The 23,365-nt window shown below is 45.1% G+C and overlaps 1 protein-coding gene across 5 annotated transcripts in view; it reads left to right on the forward strand.

Annotated features, from left to right (window-relative positions):
• Window positions 1-344: 344 nt before the first annotated feature.
• Window positions 345-23,365, forward strand: part of EHMT2 (euchromatic histone lysine methyltransferase 2) — a 45,263-nt gene continuing 22,242 nt past the window's right edge. For 2 of the 5 annotated variants that reach the window (XM_035107134.3, XM_088663459.1), the window contains exons 1-10: window positions 353-448; window positions 2,824-2,872; window positions 5,271-5,569; window positions 7,962-8,034; window positions 15,530-15,630; window positions 17,177-17,320; window positions 19,179-19,328; window positions 20,623-20,737; window positions 21,308-21,409; window positions 22,981-23,126. In XM_035107134.3, coding sequence (XP_034963025.2) covers window positions 419-448; window positions 2,824-2,872; window positions 5,271-5,569; window positions 7,962-8,034; window positions 15,530-15,630; window positions 17,177-17,320; window positions 19,179-19,328; window positions 20,623-20,737; window positions 21,308-21,409; window positions 22,981-23,126 — 1,209 coding nt within the window. In that variant the 5' untranslated portion in view covers window positions 353-418. Of the gene's footprint in view, window positions 837-2,823; window positions 2,873-4,317; window positions 4,558-5,270; window positions 5,570-7,961; window positions 8,035-15,529; window positions 15,631-17,176; window positions 17,321-19,178; window positions 19,329-20,622; window positions 20,738-21,307; window positions 21,410-22,980; window positions 23,127-23,365 lie in introns of all 5 variants that reach the window. The other 3 variants (XM_035107130.3, XM_035107131.3, XM_035107133.3) reach the window with 3 other exon arrangements.

Here is a 23,365-nt window from a genome sequence, read left to right on the forward strand (position 1 = left end):
TACGGGAGGCAGTGGAAGACAGGAGTGCCTGGCGTGCTATGGTCCATGGGGTCACGAAGAGTCGGACACGACTAAACGACTAAACAACAACAACAACAACAATTGCAGGGGGTTGGACTAGATGACCGTTGGGAACACCTCGCCTAATATGATGAAGAGCGGTTTGCATTATTTTTAAAATAATAACACCCCCTCCCCCGCGCGCTCAGATCCCTTCCGTGAGAGGAGAGGCAGGGGGCTGATCTGCGCGCCATCGCCCGGCCCTCCGCTCTTTGTCTGGGCTGAGCCGAGCGAAGGCGCTGCCCCTTTAACGGGTTCCCTCCTCCTCCTCCCCTTTCACTCTTTCCGCGCCCGTGACGTCAGTGCGGGGCCGGCTCTTCTGCTGCTCCTGCTGCTGCTGCTTTTACGGCGCGAGGCCATGGAGGCTGCGGGAGCGGGACCCGCGCAGGTTGGGGACTCGGATGGCGGGACTCGGATGGCGGGGGGCTTGGGGACTTTGCAAAAAATATTTATTTCTAAATATCAGGAGAGTGGGAAGGTTTTCCGATTGCCACCGGCCTCCCATCACTCGTGGCCTCCTTTTTTTTTTGGCTCCCCATTGCTAACTGGGAGGGGCTTCCTTCACACGGAGATTCGGAAATGCAAAAAAAATGTTGCATTGATCGGGAGCGTGGCGTGGCGTGGCGAGTGCGGGGCGTCATTCCCCACTCGATCTGATCCCGGGAGGAGTGGTCGTGTTTTGCAATGGGGAGGTGGGGGGCGATCGCGATGGTGCCTCCAGGTTGCGCTGGTTCGGAGCAGCCGCCGTCTCTCTCTTGCAGCGAAGAAGGGAAAGGGTGAGAAAGGATTACTTCGGGGCGGGGAGAGGAGAGTAATGTAGGGACCCGTCGCGTCAGGGGGGAAAGAACGAGCTTTCGTCCTTCTTTGACTTCTGAGCAATCCCTTATCGGCATATGCTCCCTTATTTCCTTCCCGTCTGACCTGTGCCGCATTTGCAACCTACCCCACATTGCAACTCGTGGCTTTCAGACCCTATTTCAAACAGATCGCAACTATCCTCCCCAAACGCCCCACCCTTCTCCCAAAGCAACTAGGAGAGTTTGGATAGATTCAACTCTCTCTCTCCCCCCCTCTCTGTTGGGGAATTAATTTCGCAGAGAGATCCAGTGTAGATTTGCGCTGCACTGTCCACACAGATGGTTTTATTTAATTAGTCGCTCTGCAATGCTTCCCTAATATCATTGTTGCCACCTGGAAGGGCACTCTTTGCACTTTCCTGCTACCAGAATGAGGACAAAAGCAAAACAACCCTGAAACATTTGCGGAATGCAAAGTTACAGGATTTCAGCAGGAAGCTACAGGGACGTGCACCGATGGGAAAAGAAACTCTCTGCCCTGAAACTTTTGCAGCCACAAACAGTATTGAAAGTGAGATCACTTATAACCATCATGAGCACAAATAATTGTACATAATCTGGGAGGACCCTTGTTTAAACAATCAAACTCATGTTCTTATCAGGTTGTTTATTACAGGGGTAGGCAACCTAAGGCCCGGGGGCCGGATGTGGCCCAATCGCCTTCTCAATCCGGCCCGCGGATGGTCCGGGAATCAGCGTGTTTTTACACGAGTAGAATGTGTGCTTTTATTTAAAATGCATCTCTGGGTTATTTGTAGGGCATAGGAATTCGTTCATTATTTTTTTTTTCAAAATATAGTCCGGCCCACCACATGGCCTGAGGGACGGTGGACCGGCCCACGGCTGAAAAAGGTTGCTGACCCCTGGTTTATTATAATATCCATCATGCTTTAACAGGGATTTGTAGCTCTGTGAGGAGAATAAGGGCCTCTTAACAACCCTCTTAACAACCTTCCAAACTGCGGGAGGCAGTGGAAGACAGGAGTGCCTGGCCTGCTATGGTCCATGGGCTCACGAAGAGTCGGACAAGGGCGTACCCACCACGGGGCAAGTTAGGGCAGCTGCCCTACTCTAGAAGCCAGCTGCCCGCCCCCCCCCAAGCTAAAAAGAAAGAAATCTCAATGCAAAAAGTGGGGTGCGCGGCCCCAGCCAGAAAGAAACAGACCAGCCCTCCCCCCTTTCCCCTTTCCATAACCCATCGCACTTTCTCCTCTCCCCCTCCCACTATCGAGCTGCAAAAGCGGTGGGGTGTAAACGTAAGAGACGGAGGGAAACAGCGCACCCGGGGGATGGGGCGAGCTGCCCAGAGGGGCGACCAGTGCCGTGGGCAGGGGGGCAGGAGGGGGCAATTGCCCCCCCCAGAAGCAAAAGGCTAAGGGGCGCAGCGTGGCAGCCCCAGGCTCCGGCTCCCAGCGCAAAGCTCCAGAGGCGCGAGGGGAGCGTAAGCGGAGGAGCGCTAAGCGGGAGCGGGGAGTGTAAGTGGAGGAGGCAGCCACAGGCTCGCGTTCCCCGCGCACCTCTGGAGCTTCGCGCCGGGAACGGGAGCTTGGGGCCGCCTCCTCGGAAGACCTGGGAGGTGCGGAGGAGGCAGCCCCAGGCTTGCGTTCCCCGCGCGCCTCTGGAGCTTCGCGCCGGGAACAAGAGCCTGGGGCTGCCTCCTCAGAAGAGCTGGGAGGACGCAGGCCACGTAGCCCCGCCCATATTCCCACTGTGGCCCCTCCCCTCCCACCCCTTGCCCCCGCCCCTTGCCCCCCCCTAATTTTGATCCTGGGTACGCCCCTGGAGTCGGACACGACTAAACAACAACAACCCTCAGCACTCTTAACAAACTACAATTCTCGGGGTTACTAATAAAAATGGAATTCCGTCTGAGATTTTAATCTTTGCTTTTGTCCCCTCCTCCCAGGCCGTGACAGGGGCGTCGTTGCTGGTAGAAGTGAGACCGGACGAAATAGGTAGGCATGCCTGCCTTGGGGAAGGGGGGTCTCCTGGTTTTCTTCTGATCAGCCCACCCAGATTTGAAGCCTGTGGGCCCCAGAGCCCTCCTAGAGCATGAGACATAGGAAGCTACTGTGTATGATCCATATAGCTCCGTATTTTCTATACGCTGACTGGCAGCTGCCTAAGCCATGGTCAAGGTCTTTTTGTTCATTTACAAAGCTATGAAATGCTCCAAGGTACCTTGGGGACCACCTGAACCCTTATGTCCCAGCTGGATCGCCGAGATCATATTCAGGAGCAGTTTTGGCCTTCCCTCGAGTTTGCGAGGCTCACTGTACATCAACGTGACAGCTAGCGTCGTCAGCCTGGTCTGGTGGAATTCAGCATTTGCCTTATATTTTAACCTTTATCCGCCGAGACCACATAACACCGGTCTTGAAAGATCTACACTGGCTCCCAGTACGTTTCCGGGCACAATTCAAAGTGTTGGTGCTGACCTTTAAAGCCCTAAATCAGGCATCCCCAAACTTCGGCCCTCCAGATGTTTGGGACTACAATTCCCATCATCCCTGACCACTGGTCCTGTTAGCTAGGGATCATGGGAGTTGTAGGCCAAAACATCTGGAGGGCCGCAGTTTGGGGATGCCTGCCCTAAATGGCCTCGGTCCAGTATACCTGAAGGAGCGTCTCCACCTCCATCATTCTGCCCGGACACTGAGGTCCAGCACCAAGGGCCTTCTGGCGGTTCCCTCGTTGCGAGAAGCCAAGTTGCAGGGAACTAGGCAGAGGGCCTTCTCGGTGGTGGCGCCCGCCCTGTGGAATGCCCTCCCAACAGATGTCAAAGGAAAACAACTACCAGACTTTTAGAAGACATCTGAAGGCAGCCCTGTTCAGGGAGGCTTTTAATGTTTAATAGATGACTGTGTTTTATTTTTCTGTTGGAAGCTGCCCAGAGTGGCTGGGGAAACCCAGCCAGATGGGCGTGGTATAAATAATAAATTATTATTATTATTATTATTATTATTATTATTTGCTGAAAAAAATTCTGGGCTGCCAGATTCTGCAGACAACTAGGAGAGCTGAAGATCTGTGGTTTTAAATTTCCACGTGGCTTTATTGTGCCTGTAATGGTCGTCAGCCGCTCTGATACATTTTAACAAAATGCAGTGGACAAGTGTTTGTAGGAACAGATAAATAACATGATCTGCATGCTGTGTGGCTGCTCTACCACTGAGCTATGGGGGTAGAGCATTGGAATAATGCATGGAGCTATCTTATACCTAGTACTGTCTTGCATGTAGTATTGTCTGCACTGGCAGGCAGCACCTCTCCAAGCAAGGACTCTTTCCCAGCCCTCCCTGGAGAACCCGGGGATTGAACCTGGGACCTTCTGCATGCAAGGCAATTTCTCTGCTGCTCAGCTAAGTGTGTGCGTGTATGTGTGTGTCTCCTGCTCCAGGCGTGGTGTCGTCCAGAGATGGCCCCGATCCCTCTTCGGGGTCCTTGTCTCCTCGGAAACCCAAAAGTAGCTTGGGGGGAGCGGGAGATAACCCGCTGGGCTCCAACAGGAATGGTGAAGAGGGAGCTCGAGCACAGATGACCGGGAGCAGTAAGGAAATGGGCAGAATGTCGCCCGAATCGGGGGGTGTCTCTGCTGGCCCAAACTCCAGCCCTAGTCCAGGGAATAAAGGCCTGCCAGGTGAGGTGGAAGGAAGCAGGGAGCTGGGGGTGTGGCAGCAGGACCTGATTTAAACTGCTGGTTTGGACCTATAAATCTTTTTGCATGGCTCAGGAGCTCAGAACCCTGAGGGCTGCCATTATTATTATTATTATTACTACTACTACTACTACTACTACTATTTATTACTTGTACCCCACCCATCTGAGTGGGTTGCCCCAGGCACTCTGTTTTAACTATTAAAAAAACAATTTTTAAAATTAGGTTTTCAAATTTTTCAGATTCTTTTAAACAACCCATCAGAACATTCATCTCTGTTGACTTCCCACCCACCCTTCCATGTTTTTCTTTTTCTCCCTTAAATTGCTTCTATATTACTTACATTTTTCCCATTTATATGATTAAACTACCACTTCTCATTTGCTGCTGTACTGTACTTCAAATCCTGCATATGTTTTAACACATTCTACAAAATATTTCCGTTCTTCGGGAAACTTTTCTTCATTCTGTTCTTTTAATTCTCACAGTCTAGCCACCTCAGCATATCCCATCACCTTCGTAAGCCGTTTTCTCTTTCGTTGGAACCCTGTTTGGACTGTGTGTTTGTGCTTTTGTCTTGTGCTTTTATCTTGCGAACCACCCTGAGACCTTGCAGCGTATATAAATCTGATAGATAAATAAATAAAATCAAACAAAATGGTTAAAGGCCGCTCGCTTCTCTTCCTCCGTTTCAGGTCACGCTGCCAAGACCTTCCCATCATCGCCTAGCAAAGCAGGTGGGACCAGCCGGGCAAAGATGTCCCTCACCGGAACCAGCAAGTCCCCAACGTCTATCCAAAGTTTGGCCATGCGTCTGCTGAGTATGCCTGGGTCGCGACTTCCTGGGGATGCTGGGACTCCCGCGGCAGAAGCCCTGGCCCCAGCCGCAGCCCCAACACCGGCCCCTGCTCAGCCTCCAGCCCCGACAGCGGAAGAGGCCAAGCCAAAGGTTCACCGGGCCCGGAAAACCATGCCCAAACCCAACAGTGGACAGGTAGGGAGCCCTGCTACCTTCTTCCTAGGTACCAGACAAAAACCTCAATATATACCCAAGCGTTTGGCCCTTAACCCGGATATTTGTCACCACTTTCTTGCTCATCTGTTTAGCAAGCGGGTTTAGATCTCCCTGTTTACATATACAGTCGTACCTCGGGTTACGACCACCTCGGTTTGCGAACAGTTCGGGTTACGAACTGCGCAACCCCGGAAGTGTTTTCGCCGCGCGTGTGCGCGCATAAGCCGCGCGCGCTCGCGCGATTTGCGCATGCGCAAAGCGCTTTGCGCATGCGCAAAATGGCAGCGCCCATCGCGCTCGGTTTGCGAACTATTCGGGTTACGAACTGCGATCCGGAATGGATCGCGTTCGTAACCCGAGGTATTACTGTATTAAAGGGTAAAGGGACCCCTGACCATTAGTTCCAGTCGCGGATGACTCTGGGGTTGCTCATCTCGCTTTACTGGCCGAGGGAGCCGGCGTACAGCTTCCGGGTCATGTGGCCAGCATGACTAAGCCGCTTCTGGCGAACCGGAGCAGCGTACGGAAATGCCGTTTACCTTCCCGCCTGGAGCGGTACCTATTTATCCACTTGCACTTTGACATGCTTTCAAACTGCTAGGTTGGCAGGAGCAGGGATCTAGCAACGGGAGCTCACCCCATCGTGGGGATTCGAACCGCCGACCTTCTGATCGGCAAGCCCTAGGCCTAGTGGTTTAACCCACAGCGCCACCCACGTCCCTTACGTGTATTGGAGATGTGCATTTTAGGATTATGGTTTATTCTGGTTATTATGATTGGTTTTAATGTTGGTTTCGCCAACGCGGTGAAAAAAGCAACTAGTACGTTTGATTAATAATAAAGAGCAATATGAACGTTGGTCCAGCTTGAGGGCTGATTCACAAGACCACATGCACAGTGCTTAAGAGTGCTGGACTAGGGACCTGGGAGAGAAGGGTTCGAATCCCTGCTCAACCATGAAGCTCGCTGGGTGATCTTGGGGCCTGTCGCCATCTCTTAGCCCAATTTCCCTCACAGTGTTGTTGTGAGGGTGGAATGTAGGGGAGAACCATGTACACCACCTCGAGCACCTTGGAAGAAAAAAGTGGTATAGAAATTTAATAAAAATTAAAAATAAATATTGTTTTGTCGACATACGAGCAACCCGGCTGGACTAGGGCAAAGGCCCATCTTGTCTTCACGGTGGCCAACCAGGTGCTGAACCTGAGTACATTTGTGATTCCCATCAAGTGGTATTCAGAGGCATAGACTGCCGCCAAAAGCATAAGTCACTTGCAGCTGATGGGCTGAAATGTTTGCACAGGGAAAGTACTGTGTCTTATTAATGATGGAACGCTGCCTATAGTGTTTGGTCTGTTGTCCTACACTAAGTTATTATTGGGTTGTACTAAAGTGACGCGGGTGGCGCTGTGGTCTAAATCACTGAGCCTCTTGGGTGGCAGTTTGAATCCCCGCGACGAAGTGAGATCCTGTCCCAGCGCGTGCCGACCTAGCAGTTCAGAAGCACACCAGCACAAGTTAGATGAATAGGTACCACTGCGGCAGGAAGGTAAATGGCATTTCTGTGTACTCTGGTTTCCATCACAGTGTTTAGTTGCACCAGAAGTGGTTTAGTCATGCTGGCCATATTACCCGGAAAGCTGTCTGTGGACAAACACCGGCTCCCTTGGCCTGAAAGCAAGATAAGCGGCGCAAGTCCATAGTCACCTTTGACTGGACTTAACCACCCTTTACCTTTACTTTTTTTTTTTTACTAAAGTGACTCTTATTCAGAGTAGACCCACTGAAATTACTGGATATTTTCATCGTCATCATCTTTAATATGCTGCCCATGTGACTGGGTTACCCCAGCCACTCCGGGTGGCTCCCAACAAAGTAAAAGACAGTAAGAAATCAGACATTAAAATTTATTTCCTTGACATCTGAAGGAAGGGCGTTCCACAGGGCGGGTACCACTACCGAGAAGGCCCTCTGCCTGGTTCCCTGTAGCTTTGCTTCTCACAGTGAGGGAATTGCCAGAAGACCCTCGGCGCTGGACCTCAGTGTCCGGGCAGAACGATGGGGGTGGAGACGCTCCTTCAGGTATACTGGGCTGAGGCCTTTTAGGGCTTTGAAGGTCAGCACCAGCACTTTGAATTGTGCTCGGAAACATACTGGGACCCAGTAACGATCCTTTAGGAACAGTGTTTTATGGTCCTTAGTTAGCCCATTAGGGTAAAAGTAAGTTGAATACGGCCCACGTTTACAATGGGCCACCCAATAACATTGTTCTCTTCAATTGCCCTGTACATACCAATCTCCCCTGTGTGAAGTTGCCGAATGCACACAGATTAAAAAACCTAATCTTGGGTGTTAACTTTTCTTTCCGAAGGTCCCCGAAAAGCGAGTCTCTGAGATGCTGCATTTCCGAGTCCCCGATGACCTCAGGAGCATTGAAGAACCAGGTATGGCTTGGCTATGGTCAATCAACATTTATCCGGTCCTCTCCGGATATTTTCTACTGCAAGTTCTGGAGGGTGGGAACACAAGAATGGGCCTTTTCTGTGGTGGCTCCCTGCTTGTGGAATGCTCTTCCTAGGGAGGCTAGTCTGGCGCCATTGTTATATAGCTTTAGGAGCCTTTGGCCTTTTTTTTTTTTTTAAAAGAATCTTTATTGATTATTACAAATCACTTTACATAATCTACAGATATACAAAACAGAAAACAAAATATGCAGAAAAAACAGAACACGCACACACACACACGCACACATACATCTACCAAAAAGAAAACAAAATATCCATGTATATCTATTTAGTTAATCAATATTTAAAAATACATCCACTCATTTTATCTACTTCATTACTTTCCCCCCCTCCCTCCACCCCTTCCCCTTCTTCTCAACCTTCACTAAACTGTCTTGTCAATTTTCTTTCTAAGCTACATCTGCACCTTTTCTAGCAACATACCATTTATTTTATTATTCTTTTAACATCTTCTTATACATTTTTTTTATTCCTGTTTTCCTATTTCTTTCCTTTCGCATCCTATTCTTTTCCCTTCTCTTTTCTCTCTTTCTCTTACCATGTTTTCGTTTGAGCGTTTAACAATCCTGCAATAGATTTGGTTTTTCCGCCTGGCACTTGATATAATCCATAAATGATTTCCAATTTTTCGCACTATCCTCTTTCTTTATTCCCTTTACCTCCTCATATTTCTTAGCCAAATTACAATAATTCATTACCTTGATTTGCCATTCCTCCTTAGTTGGTACCTTTTGAGATTTCCAATCTTTTGCTATCAATAATCTAGCTGCCGCTGTGGCATAGCTTATCAAGCATCTATCTTGTGGCCTAATATCTTCCCCTAACATACCTAGTAGGAAGATCTCTGGTTTTTTTTTAAATGAATATTTCACTATTTTTTTCAATTCTCTGTAGATTTCCTCCCAGAACACCCTAATATGTTTGCATCCCCACCACATGTGAATATAGGAGCCTGTCTCATTTAGACATCTCCAACATTGGTTACTAACGCCCGGATACATCTTTGCCAATTTCTCCGGTGTTAGGTGCCATCTGTTCTGCATTTTTACCAAATTTTCTTTTATATCATAATTGGGTGTAAATTTAGAATCTCTGTCCCATAAATTTTCCCATTTATTCATCATTATTGTCTTCCCCAAATCTTGGCCCCATCTAATCATTGAATTTTTTGTTAATTCTTCTTCCGTTTCCCATGCCAATAAAATTTGGTATAAATTTTTTATATGATTCTCCTTAGACTCCAATAATATTTCCTCCAATTTTGATTTTTCTTTCTCAAATCCGATTTTTTTATCTTGTTGAAACCTTTGATTTACTTGGAAATATTGTAACCAGCTACTGAAATAGCTTTTGACTTCTGCATAATCTTTTAATTTTAATATTCCCTCCTTTTCCTCTAGGAGGACTCTATAGGTTGGCCACCTACCTTCCATATTGCGTCTTTTGACGGCCACGATTTCTAGTGGGGATACCCACCAGGGAGTTCTGGGCTCGAAGTATCTTCTGTATTTTTGCCACACTTTATATAAGGATTTTCTTATAATATTAAACATGAACGTATTTTTTTTACTTACTTTATCTCTCAGAAGGTACCAATGCCATCCAGAACCTATTCCTTCTCCTTCCAAGTCCAACAAATCATTATTTTCTAAATTCATCCAATCTTTGAGCCAAGTCAGGGCTGCCGCATCATGATATAGTTCTATATCTGGTAATCCAACCCCCCCTCTCTTCCTATGATCTATCATGATTTTATACTTTATTCTTGGTTTTCTCCCGTTCCAGATGAAATTTGATATGTCTTTTCTCCAATCCTTGAAATGTTTTTCTTTGCCTAAAATCGGCAAATTCTGGAATAAATAATTCATTTTTGATATGACGCACATCTTTATTAGAGATATTCTGCCCATAAAAGATATCTTTAATTTTTTCCAAGCTTCCATTTTCTTTTTTATTTCTTTCCATGTGGCTGTATAATTCTCTTGTATTAAATCAATATTTTTATTTGTCATCCTGATTCCTAGGTATTTCATTTTTTTATTTATTTTCAATCCAGTTATTTCTTGTAATTTGCATTTTTCATCATTTTCCAAATTTCTTGTTAACATATTCGTTTTATCATAATTTAATTTTAGCCCTGCTAATTTCCCATATTCTATAATTCTTGATAATGCTTGGGGGACACTGATTAGGGGGTCTTCCGTTGTTATCACTAAATCATCAGCGAAAGCCCTGACTTTGTAATTTCTGTTGCCAATTATTATACCTTTTATTTTTTCATCTTCCCTTATTGTTTTTAATAACGATTCCAACGTAATTATAAAGAGTAGTGGCGAGAGAGGGCACCCCTGCCTGGTGCCTCTTGTGATATTTATATTATTGGTGAATTTCCCATTTATTAGCAAATTAGCTTTTTGATTTTCATATATTGCGCCAATTGCCCTTTCCATTTTATCCCCTAATTTTATTTCTTTTATTGTTCTCAACATAAATTTCCATGACACTCTGTCGAATGCTTTTTCTGCATCAATGGCCAAAATTGCCGCTTTTTTGTCCCTTCTATTTTCTAAACATTCGATTATATTAACAAGGATTCTTATGTTATCTTTTGCTTTTCTACCTTTAACAAAACCCGCTTGGTCTCTATGAATTAATTCTTCTATAATTTTATTTAATCTATTTGCTATGATTTTTGCGAAAATTTTATAATCAGTATTTAATAATGAAATTGGCCTGTAATTAATTATTTTTTCTGGGTCTGTATCTGGTTTGGGAAGAAGTACAATTTGGGCCTCACTCCAAGATTTAGGAATTGATCCTTTCATTAAGGCCATATTCATTAGGTTTCTCAAGTGATTCAGGATGTCGTCATGGAGGTTTTTATAATATTCGATTGGTAGACCATCCGGGCCGGGGGCTTTCCCTTTTTTCATATCTTTTATTGCTTCTTTTAATTCTAATATTGTTATTTCTTTATTTATTAAATCAATTTTTTCCGATGTCAATTTTGGTAAATTAAGTTTTTTTACATAATTATCTATCTCTTTATCATTTACCTCTTCTCCTTGATATAATGATTTATAATAATTTTCGAAGGCTTTCATTATTTCCTTGGGTTTATCTGTAAGCTTCCCTTCTAAATTGATTCTACTTATAATTTTCTCTTTATTCCTTTTTTTTATTTGCCATGATAGTAATTTGCTTGGTTTATTGGCCCATTCAAAATTCTTATATTTCCAAAATTGGATTTATTGTTCTATTTCGTTATCGACCAAATTTTCATATTCCCCCCTCAAAATTTTTATTTCCTGCATAATCTCTTTCTTGTTCGTTTTGTACCAGAGTTTTTCTTTCCTCTTTATTTCTTCTCTTAAATCTTCCATCTTTTTACCTCTTAATTTTCTTATATCCGAATTCGCTTGTATAAAATAGCCCCTTACTACCGCCTTTCCAGCATCCCAGACCACTTGAGGATCGACATCTCCATTATTGTTGACCACAAAATATTCTTTCATCATTCTATTTACCTCTTGGATTCTTTTTTCGTTATTCAAAAGGAACACATTTAGCCTCCATCGCCTATCTTTGGACTCTTCTTTTAATATCATTTCTACAGGGCTGTGATCAGAAATTGTTTGTGCCTTAATCTCTACTTTTTGAACTTTTAATAAAATCTCCTTTGGGACCCATATTGTATCTATCCTGCTCGCCGTTTGATGGCGCATTGAGAAATAGGTAAATTCTTTCTGAATTGGGTTTTTATGTCTCCATGCGTCCGCCAGCTCTAAATTTTCCATCATCCCCATAAAATTTCTTGGCAATCTATTTACTTTTTTATTGTTTTTAGCTATTGATTTGTCTAATTCCGGATTAATTACACCGTTTAGATCCCCCATTATTATAAGTTTCTCTCCTATATAATCCATTAATTGGGTTTCTACTTTTTTGAAAAAATTCACCTTCCCTCCGTTAGGTGCATATATTCCTACCAAAAACAGCTGAGCCCCTTCTATTTTTATTCTTACTATTATTATTCTCCCCTCCTTATCTTTCCAAATAAACTCTGGGTTCCATTTGCTCTTTATATACATCACTACTCCCCTTTTTTTCTTCTCACCTGCCGTGATAAATTCCTCTCCTAACTTTTCATTTTTTAATATCCTCTCATGTTTGGTGTTAACATGAGTCTCTTGGAGACATATTATATCCCAATTTTGTTTCCTTAAAATATGGCTTATTTTATTTCTTTTTTTGTTGTTGTTCAATCCGTTTACATTCCACGAGATAATTTTGAGATTCATATTCATTTTCCTATTCTATAACCCCTTTTTTTGATATTATTCTTGTGTTTTGTTATTCTTGGTAATATGCTATAATTGACGTTGATGCTGTTTCGATTATAATATATATATTGCTGTTTGTCTATTTTTAAAGAAATTTTATTGAGTTCCAAATTAAAAATGTCAAGTGAGGTAACACCTCTCTAATATAATATTAGATTTAGACAAAACTTAGAAGGAGAACGCAGTTGGAGGGTGGTTCAAGGATTGGGGAGGGAGACAGAGAGATAGAGAGAGAACAACAGCAAATAATAGTCACCAATTCAAATCTCCCCTTCTTCTTCTTCTTGTCCCCCTTCTTCTTCCCTCACTTCTCCGGCCACGTCATCATCTATATCATCACTGTCCGATTGGTCATTCCTTAATCTAGGTTTGTCCCCCCCCAGTTCTTGGGCATAAGTCCTATAGAATCTGTCTGCAGAGTCGACTGATTCGAACTTCCTCCATCTCCCCTTGAATGGGAAAGCCAGACCCTCTGGATATTCCCATCGAAAAAAAAACCCTTTAGCTTTTAAGGGCTTTGCTATAAAGTTATATTTCTTCCTTTTTTGTAAGAGCCTCGGGGGTATTTCCTTCAGCACGATTATTTCAGTTCTATCCATGATTAGTTTCTTCTTACCCTTGGTCTGCATGATCTTATTTCTTAGCCACATGGTCGTAAAAGTGACTAAACAGTCGCCCGGCCAATTGTTTTCTCTGGCTTTTCTGGAGTTAACTCTATAAGCACTTTCAATACGTGTTTCAACCTCCAGTTCTTCCAATTGCAGCCAATTTGCCAGGGCTGACACTATTCTCTTCTCGATGTCTTCATTTGTCACTTCCGGAATGTTCCTGAACCTCAAAATTTTTTCCCTCATCTTCATTTGTAACATCGCCAAAGCATCTTGTGTTGCCTCTAGAGTCATTTGCTGTTTTTCCATATCCTTCTTCATTTTTTCCTTTTCTTTTTTCTCCTCTCTTTTATCTTTGGCGAGGTTTTTCAATGTTTTTTCTGTTGCCTGGCTTGTATTATTTATCTGTTGAATCATTTCCGTGGTTTCGATAATTTTTCCCTCTGCTGTTTCTAATCGTTCCTTAATTTCTTGTTTATCCTTTTCATTTGTTTCCTGCTTTCCCTCCATTTTCTCCACTTTTTCTTCCAAACTTTTCAATCTGTCATTCATTTCCTTTTTGATTTCTGTTATGTCTTGTTTTATTTCTCCAATATCACTTTTCAGGCTTAGGATCAGGTCTTTGAGGTCCATTTCTTGTTCTGCCATCGATGTTCTCCTTTGTGCTGCAGTCCCTGAGTTGCATTTCCTTTGAGATCCCATTTTCTAAAAGGTTTTAGTGATAAACTTCAAGACGGTGTAGTTTCCTTCTTTGGCCACACGATGTCACCCGTGAGTTAGGGCTCACTTTAGTTACTTTGTTACAGGTATAGAGAGATTTGTTGCCACTGGATGTCACTGTTGCCAATTGGGTCGTTTTAAAATCCTTTACTTCCTCTTTGTTCTCTCTCCTCTCCCTCTCACTTTATTCGTCACTTCTTCCTCCTTCTTTGTTCTCCAACTGCTTAGTCATTTCTTTATACCTTGATCGCCATTTTGTTTTTTGTCTATTTATTTGCGACCATTTAATCTTTGTTTGTTTCTCCTCCGTTTCCCTTCTTGTGCCTGCGGTTAAAAGTGTTTAAATGTCGTTATTTCCCCCCTTTTACAGTCCGATTTTATTTTTTGTTATCTGCTCAAGTTCAATTGTGCAGTTGAGTATAAAACGACAGTTTAGGAGGTTCCATTTATTTTTCCTTAGGTATTCCCTTCGTGTAAAATCGCGGTTCTCCCTGCAGCGTCTCTTGAAATTAGTCTCCCTTTCTTTGCCTCCCCCTCTTCCCCCGCCGCTCCGCTTTACCGCTTTGCCGCTTTGCCGCCGCTTTCCTTATCCTCCTTTTTCCCGCGGGGGGGGGGGTTAACCAAGTTCTTTCTGTAACTCCCAAAAATTCACTCTACGCCCAGGTTTTAAGCACGGAATTTAGTGAATTAAAAGGAGGTTTACCGGCACGACTGCGATGGGTTTCGGCTTGTTTGCTGGGTGGGAATGGTTGTACGCGTCGCAGTTCCCGGGACTCTTCCTCTCCTCAGCTGTTGTAGCGAGGGATGCCAAGAAATCCCTTTAGGGAAACCACCGACTTGTTCGGACAAAGATCGCCTCCTTGTCCTTGCCTGGGGGTTCGCCTAGCCTGGCGGGGACCCCCCTATTTCCCAGCTTTTTCTCCGGAGGCTGCAGAGCTCCCGGTTTTTCGCCCTAGCGCAGTCCGCGGCAGACCCGGAAGAACCAGGAGCCTTTGGCCTTTAACTATCTGTTGCCCTTTAGAAGTCGGAAGGATGATTGAAATGTATTTTTCTTTCCTCTTGGTTTTTAATGTATCTATGTGTAGGGTAATGTATCTATGTGTAGGGACCCAGGTGGCGCTGTGGGCTAAACCACTGAGCCTAGGGCTTGCTGATCAGAAGGTCAGCGGTTCGAATCCCTGTGACGGGGTGAGCTCCCGTTGCTCAGTCCCAGCTCCTGCCAACCTAGCAGTTCGAAAGCACGTCAAAATGCAAGTAGATAAATAGGAACCGCTATAGCGGGAAGGTAAACGGCGTTTCCATGTGCTGCTCTGGTTTGCCAGAAGCGGCTTTGTCATGCTGGCCACATGACCTGGAAGCTGTACGCCGGCTCCCTTGGCAAATAATGTAAGATGAGCGCACAACCCCAGAGTCGGTCACGGCTGGACCTAATGGTCAGGGGTCCCTTTACCTTTACCTTTATGTGTAGGGTTGCCATATGTCCAGGAACATCCGGACGTATGGCAGCTCAACAACTTCTGTCCGGACTTTCACTGTTTCAAATATGGCAGCCCTAATCTATGTGAGGTTTTTTGGTTGTAAGTCACTTTCCGTTGCCCTGAGCAAGATAAAGCAACTAACAAATTCTAATAGTAATAATCATAATATTGTGATCCTAAGGTTCTGGGGATTAGCAGGTTGGTTAAGGCTCCACTGGAGTCTTTCAGAATTATATTTCTATTTCCTCTGCTTTTCCTTCCAAAGAGGAACCTGCCAAGCGTAGAAAATATGATTATATGGCTGATGCCCTCCACAAGAGGATGCCCCTCTCTCTCCAACGGTCAAGTCCCAGAGCTACAACTGAGGTATGACTCTTTCCCCCTTCTTTGCTTTTCTTCAAAGGTTTATACATTGTAAAAAATAAACATTCAGATTATGTCAGATTCCGATCGGGGCTCATCTTAGCTGGTCAATCTGACCATTTGTGGTGGATCCTATGCATGACTACTAGAAAGTTCCATTGAATTGAATGAGACTTGCTCCCAAGTCGTTGTGTACATAGGATCAATTGATTTGATACCTTTTTCATCCAGAGGCCCACACCGAGAAGACCCTGCAGTTCCCTCCCAGAGTGGTTTGGCAATTAAGCCCTCTTCCCAGGGAACTCTGGGAAATGTAGCTCTGTGAAGGGAGTAGAGGGCGACTTAAGAGGTCTCAGAACTATAACAAACTGCAGTTCTTAGGATTTTTGTGGGGAAGCCATGACTGTTTAAAATGGCACAATTGTGCTTTAAATACATATTGCAGATGGTGCCTCTGTTGCAAAACTAGCCTTTAGAATTCCCTTCCTGGAAGGTTTTTCTGGCCGCTGTCTGTGTTTTGTTCTGGAGATTTTTTTATTTTATTTTATTTTTTGGTGCCTAAGGGTTGGGGGGGGGCACTCTATTATTTGTCCCGGTGTTTTAGTTTGGCATTGTTTTATGCTGGCATTTTTAACTTGCTGATTTGTAACCTGTGGTATCTTTTAAACTGTTGCTTTTATTTGGTATTCCTTTTTTTAAAAGAGTATATCTTTATTGTTTAAAATTTATACAACAGACACACTACATATATACATATTACACACCTACCAACCTAAAATTCGCCTCATAATGACACAAATCTAAAGACAAACATAAAAACAGTAAAACACATTGTTCTATAGTTTTCTAAATTATACTCTGTTTATCAAAATCTAAGAGAAAAAACTTCCAATTAAACTTGCTGTATTTTATCTTTTTTCTTTAATATTTTTGCACAGTTTGTATATACATTACAAATTTCCATCCTTTAATCCTATATTTAACGATTTATTTTACAAGGTACAGTCTTGTTCTGCCAATGGAGTTTCTTTTATGTTATTGTTTTACAAATATTCTTTAAAGGCTCCCCATTCCTTATTGACTTACTTGTTACATCTGACCTCTTATTCTACATGTTGTTTTTGCCAGTTGCATGTACTCTACCATTAAAGGCTGCTAGTCCATTATATTGGGTATTGTTTTGTTTTTCCAATTTCTCGCTATCAGTTTTCTGCCTGCAACTGTTCCATACATGAGCAATATTTTCTCTGATCTTCCTATTTCCTTTGGCATTATACTTAATAAAAATGTCTCTGGTCTTTTCTTGAATGTACATTTTAGTAATTTCTTTAATTCTTCATATATGTTATTCCAAAATACACCAACCTCTATGCAGAACCACTACATATGCATATACGTTCCATTTTCTTTCTCGCATCTCCAACATATGGGGGATCATTTTAGCCAGCTTTTCCGGGGGCTTTATTGCCATGCATAAGCCGCTCTGAGCACTGCCGTTAACAAGTGACTAACAAATACCACCAGCACATAAACATTTCTCCCTTCCCAGATCACTGTGACGGAAGAGATGACTGCCCCAGCCACTGCCTCGCAGGAGGAGAGGAGTCAGGAATGGGAGACCGAGGTGGGGGATGACTTCAGCCTCTTCTATGACAGCTACTCCGTCGACGGCCATGCTGATTCGGACAGCAAGGTAATGCGAAGCAAGGCGGGGCTTGTCTCTCATAGGGCGGGTGGCGCTGTGGTCTAAACCACTGAAACTCTTGGGCTTGCCCATCAGAAGGTCAGCGGTTCGAATCTGCATGACAGGGTTGCTCTGTCCCAGCTCCTGCCAACCTATCAGTTGGAAAGCACACCAGTGCAAGTAGATAAATAGGTGCCACTATGGCGGAAAGGTAAAGGGTGTTTCCATGCGCTCTGGTTTCCATCACGGTGTCCTGTTGCGCCAGAAGCGGTTTAGTCCTGCTGGCCACAAGACCCAGAAAGCTGTCTGTGGACAAATGCCGGCTCCCTCAGCCTGAAAGCAAGATGAGTGCCGCAACCCCATAGTCGCCTTTGACGGGATTTAACCATCCAGGGCTCCTTTACCTTTTACCTTTCATAGGGATAAGTGGTCGGTAAGAAAATAAGCAGAGCCTTGCCGATTGAGGAAAAAGGCTTATCTAGTCCTGTTCTCACTTCATGGAGTCCCTCAGGGCTCTCGCCCTGTAAGGCCCTTCACCGGACCTGCTTTGTGCTTTTTCTTTGAGCACTTTTGCCTTGCTGGAATGTGTCCTTGAACTCTGGCTTATCTGAATGGAGAGATAAGAGCCTAGGAAGCCCATTTAGCTCAGTGTTGCCTACACTGAATGGCAGCAGTTTTCTGAGATTTCAGGCAGGGAGATGGTGGGGATCGAACCTGCGACCTTCTGCATGCTCAGCTGCAGGCCTTTAATACCTGAGAGATGCAGGTGCGTGACTATAGAAGCCTCTGCCTTTTGTGTGGCTTGACTGTATCCTATTGTATAAGGAAGGATTTCCCAAACTTGGGTTTCCCGCTATTTTTGGAGCACAATTCCCATCATCCCTAGCTAGCAGGATCAGTGGTCAGAGACGATGAGAATTGTAACAACAACAACAACAACAACAACTTATACCTCGTTGATCTGGGTGGCTTCCAACAGAATATTAAAAACACAATAAAACATCAAACATTAAAAACTTCCCTAAACTGGGCTACCTTCAGATGTCTTCTAAAAGTCAGATACAGTGGTACCTCGGTTTATGAACACAATTGGTTCCGGAAGTCTGTTCATAAACTGAAGCGTTCATAAACTGAAGCGAACTTTCTCATTGAAAGTAATGGAACGTGAATTAATCCGTTCCAGATGGGTCTGCGGCGTTCATAAACCGAAAATTCGTAAACCGAGGTGTTCATAAACCGAGGTTCCACTGTAGTAGTTTATTTCCTTGACATCTAATGGGAGGGCGCCCCCACAAGATGGGTGCCACTACCGAGAAGGCCCTCTGCCTGGTTCCCTGTAACCTCACTTCTCGCAGTGAGGGAACTGGTAGAAGGCCCAAAACAAAAAATCAAAAATTGTAGTCGAAAAACAGCTGGAGACCCAAGTTTGGGAAACCCTGGTATAATATAGAGCTGCACCTGTTGTTCTGATAGCTTTTGCCTCTGGTCATGCCCCTCTGGTCATGCGGCCTTCAGAAATTTGCCCGCAAGGGAATGTGGCCCTCTGGTAGAGAAATGTTCCTCACCCCAAGTCTGGATTGCCTGAGGTATAGATGCTCTGTGACGTCACAGTAAAAGGATGTCCCTTCTGGATACACATAGACACCCAAATGTTCAGAATATTTGCCCTGAGAAACTGACCGCTTGTTTTCCTAGGGCTAAGGTAGCAGTGGATCATTACGGCTGTGTGAACCCGTCCTGTAGTTGTTTCCACAGTGAATGACATGTGCCCTTCTCCCTCTTGACTGTTGTAGCCGTCTCCTGTTCAGAGTCAAAAGCACAGATTTCTTAATTCACGCTGTCGCACTCCCCCTTTTTTGCCTGACAGTCTGATGCAGATGTTGCTGGAGAGCATATGAGTGAGGAGGAAGAAGAGGAGGAAGAGGAAGAGGAGGAAGAAGAGGAGGAGGAGGAAGAGGACGATGAAGATGATGATGAGGAAGATGAAGACGAAGAGTCGGGTAACCTCTCTGACAGGGTAGGTTGAGGCTTGCCTTTCCATGTTTTTTAATTCTCTCTTTCTCCTTTTAACCAACCTTCCTCAACCAGGTGTCCTCCCGATGTTTTGGACTACAACTCCCATCAGCCCCAGCCAGGAGAGCTAATGGTCAAGGATCAAGGGAGTTGTAGTCCAACAACTTCTGTGCCGCTAAAGGCTGCTTTTCACTTCTTTGTTTTCTCTTTCATGGCATTCTAAATTTTAATTCCACTTTCCCCCCTCGTTGTCATCCCCCACACTATACATTTCATTCCATTCATTTTTGTTTTTAACCTCTTCTTGCCTCTCCCCCCCCCCCCAATTTTTCTTCCCTTTCCTCTATAATTTGTTCTTCGGCATTCACATTCTTCGCTCCCTTTCCAGTTACAATCCTGTGTGTGCCTACCTGTGAGTAAGTCCCATGGAACTCTGGGGGAGCTTAAACCCTGAGTAGACATGCAGTCGGCTTGCTTTATGCGAGCCTAATGGATTGTTAACCCTCTCTGGGACAAGGGAATAGCAGGGAGGTCTCCTAACAACTCTCAGCACCCTGCAGTTCCCAGGATTCCTTCGGGGAATCCACGGCTGTTTAAAGTGGTATCAGAGTTGTCAGGAGCCAGCCAGCAATAAATCACAGGGCGTAAATGAAGTAAACTCTTTATTAGAAGAAACAAGATCGGCACAAGGGTGCCAGGCCTAATGAGTACAGCAACTCTTCTCGGTAGGCCTTGCCCCCTGTGAGGCAAGTTGTGGGGACTGAAGGTCCTTGCCTTCCCACCGCTACCTAAGTCTCCTCCCCTGGGTCCTTTCCAAGCAATCTTTGTTGCACACATGTCTCTGCTCCTCCCTCTTCATACCTCTTCTGGTCCTGGGAGACCAAGGCGGAGGGGAGCTGGTCGCAGCAGGAGGGGGAGACACTTTGACTTCTTCCCCAGCTTGACTCATCTCTGCCTCTTGGCCCCCCTCGCCTCCTGCTTCAGCTTCTGCCTCTGATTCTGGACTTTCTCTTCCTCAGCTTCTTCCTGCTCACTTAGCCCTGTGACCTCTTCAGCTTCCAACACCTCCTCCTCCCAATCTTTTCCCTCTGACCCACCACCGCTCCCCAGGCTCTGAGCCTTCTTCCCTTGGGGGTTCCCCAGTTTCAAACATGTGGGGTGAATGTGGCCTCAGTATAAGGCAGCTCCTTATATGTTCCTAAGCGGAGAAGCCAGAGGTGGAACTCGAGGCCTCCCGATCAAACGACAGCACCTTCCTCAGACTTTGTTTCCTCACCCTTCCCCTTTTCCTGCTCCAGAGCGCTGCCTCCAGCTCCAAACGAAAGGCCAGGAAGCGCTGGCGGAACGACAGCCCCTGGGTCAAGCCCATGCGCAAACGGAAGCGCAAAGAACCAAACCCCAAGGATGCCAGAGGTGATTGTTTGTCTGATGGCTCCAGAGCCAAGACCGCGGGATGGAAAGGAGAAAGTTGGGAAGATGAAGCCACAACGGAGAGCAGTACCAATAAGACAGGGTTGGGGAACCGCCAGATGTTGCTGGAGTCCAACTCCCAACAGGCCCAGTCGGCATGGCCAGTGGACGGTGGAAGCTGTGAACTCACAACATCTGGAGGGCCACAGCTCTCCCCACTTTCCCCCCTTGTAGTGCTAAGTAATACAAAACCCATGATGTGGCATGTTGTATATTGGCCAGCCCCGTCCAGTGTATCCTGACAGCACTTCTGTCTCTCTCAGCCAAAGCTGTACTGCTCCGTCTATAGCCCCAGACGATGTTAAACCGCTATTCCCAGCATGGCCCAATGGTAATGCATGATGGGATTTGTAGTCCAATGATATTTGGAGGGCCTACATGAGGGGTTCAATATCCTTGCAGTGGAATTTGCCATGAGTTTTTTAAAAAGACGAAGTGCAGAGGCACCTGGCAGGCTGGAATGGTTGTATTCCCTTCCCTTTGGACATTCCTTTTTCTCTTTCTCCTCTCCAGGGCTGAATGGTGGCCCGACGACCACACAGAGCGAGTACACGGAGGTGCCTCTTGGCTGTTTGGAGCTGCCCAACCAGGGGGCGCTGTCCCCCAACAATGCCGGTGCGTCCAAACCCAACCCCAGCTATGAATTTGTGGGTTGGGTGGCTTTGAGCAAGCCTTGTTCACCACTTCCTTGTTCACCTCTTGCGCTCGCTGGGACTGATGGGAGGTGTAGTCCAAAACATCTGAAGGCTGCAGGAGGCTGGCCTAAGAGAAGTCTTCATGCCTGTGTCCTCCTCACTGGATGGAACTTAAGTGACTTTGCCTCAGTTTAAAAGAGCATCTTTTAATGCTGGGCAGGCAGATGATCAGGAAGCAATGGTGGCAACAGGCCCCTTCTTAGGAGAGGGGAAGATCTTGGCCACTGATAGCAAATGCAAAATGAAGTCTCCTTGCTGCTCAACCCAACCAGAGTCTGGGTATCCAGTAGACTTCATTTAGGAGTTGTGATGTCTCCATGCACACCCATACCCAAGTTTTTAAAAACTGACTTATCTAGTTGCTCTGCGTTTATGTGCGACTAGTTTTAATTTGTCTTTGAAAGAAATCTTAACAGCTTAGGTCGCCCCAGAATAGAAGGCAAGGAAAATTGTTTAAAAACTTCATTGAATATTATTCACATCCATTAGCTATAAATCGGAGAAATCAGGGCAAAATTCTTTATCGCTAGGCAAGTTGAAGCGGTTTGCCTCAGGTGTTGGATTTTACTGCTTCTGCCTCAAGATTCATTTTGAAAAGTCACTAATTGTGAGTTTTTTATATTGATACTGTTATTTTCACAAACTGAGGAGACTAAAAAAAACCAAAAACCAAGCAGAATTCAAATGAAGTTCTCATTAAAATGATATAATTATTTAAGATGTCTGTCCTTTTAACAAGAACTGTTCTGTTCTGTAGCTTGGTAATGTTATTCTGACAAACTGAGGAGGCATATTTTTTAAAAAAGAAAAAAAAAACCACCCCAAACAGTATTCAAACACAGTTCTCATTAAAAGGGTAAAATACTACTAATAATATATTGATATTTATACCCCACCCATCTGATTGGGTTTCTCCAGCCACTTTGGACAGCTCCCAACAGAATATAAATAATAATAAGAAAGCAAGAAAACATCAAACATTAAAAACTTCCCTAAATATGGCTGCCTTCAGATGTCTTCTAAAAATCAGATAGTTGTTTATTTCCTTGACATCTGATGGGAGGGCGTTCCACAGGGTGGGCGCCACTACCGAGAAGGCCCCCTGAATATTATTAAATATGCCTGTCCTTTTAATGAGAACCGTATTGTATTCTCTGCAATGTACATATTAAGTATTTAGGAGGATTAAATTGACTGGAATGCTAACGCCAGTGAAGATGCCATTTTTAAACTTTGGGGCTCATGTGCATTAAGATTGCTCCACAGACATAAATGGCTAGCTTCAAAGTGTTTTCCACCTCAAGTACCGTACCAAACGCCATTTCTGTAAAGGGTTAATATAGGAGAGTTTTGAATGCAACTTGTGAGACCAGGGGATGGTTGCAGCATCAAGGGAGATGTCGTTGGCCATGCAGTAGAGGTAGGGTTTTGCTTTGTGAAAAGCAGCCATTTCCGGGTCCTATTTCCTCCCCTTTTTCTATCCCGCCACAGGGGTGTCGAATGAGACGAGTTCTCTGGAGACGGAGCGCTTTGAGGAGTTGCCCCTCTGCTCCTGCCGCATGGAAGCTCCAACCATTGAGCGCCTCAGCCAGCAGGCTGGAAATCAATGCATGGCAACCGAGAGTGCGGATGGAGAGGTAAGAAAATAGGGGAAATCTGGAACAAGCTGTTTCAGGGGCCCTTTAGAGGCCTCCTCCTTTTGTCCCATTACAACCCCAGAGATCCATTGCAGGCCCTTCATTTATTATAAAGCATCATCGTTTTTCCTTTTAGCAGCAAACTCAGGTGGTGAGTGCCAACAGAAATGGAACTCAAGTGCAGCCACTGAGGAAAATGAGAGGGAGGTATCGGCTGCTCAGGGCTGCCCCAAGGTTTG

The sequence above is a fragment of the Zootoca vivipara genome, chromosome 2 (genome assembly GCF_965207765.1).
Source record: "Zootoca vivipara chromosome 2, rZooViv2.hap1.1, whole genome shotgun sequence".
NCBI classification, from domain to species: Eukaryota; Metazoa; Chordata; class Lepidosauria; order Squamata; family Lacertidae; genus Zootoca; species Zootoca vivipara.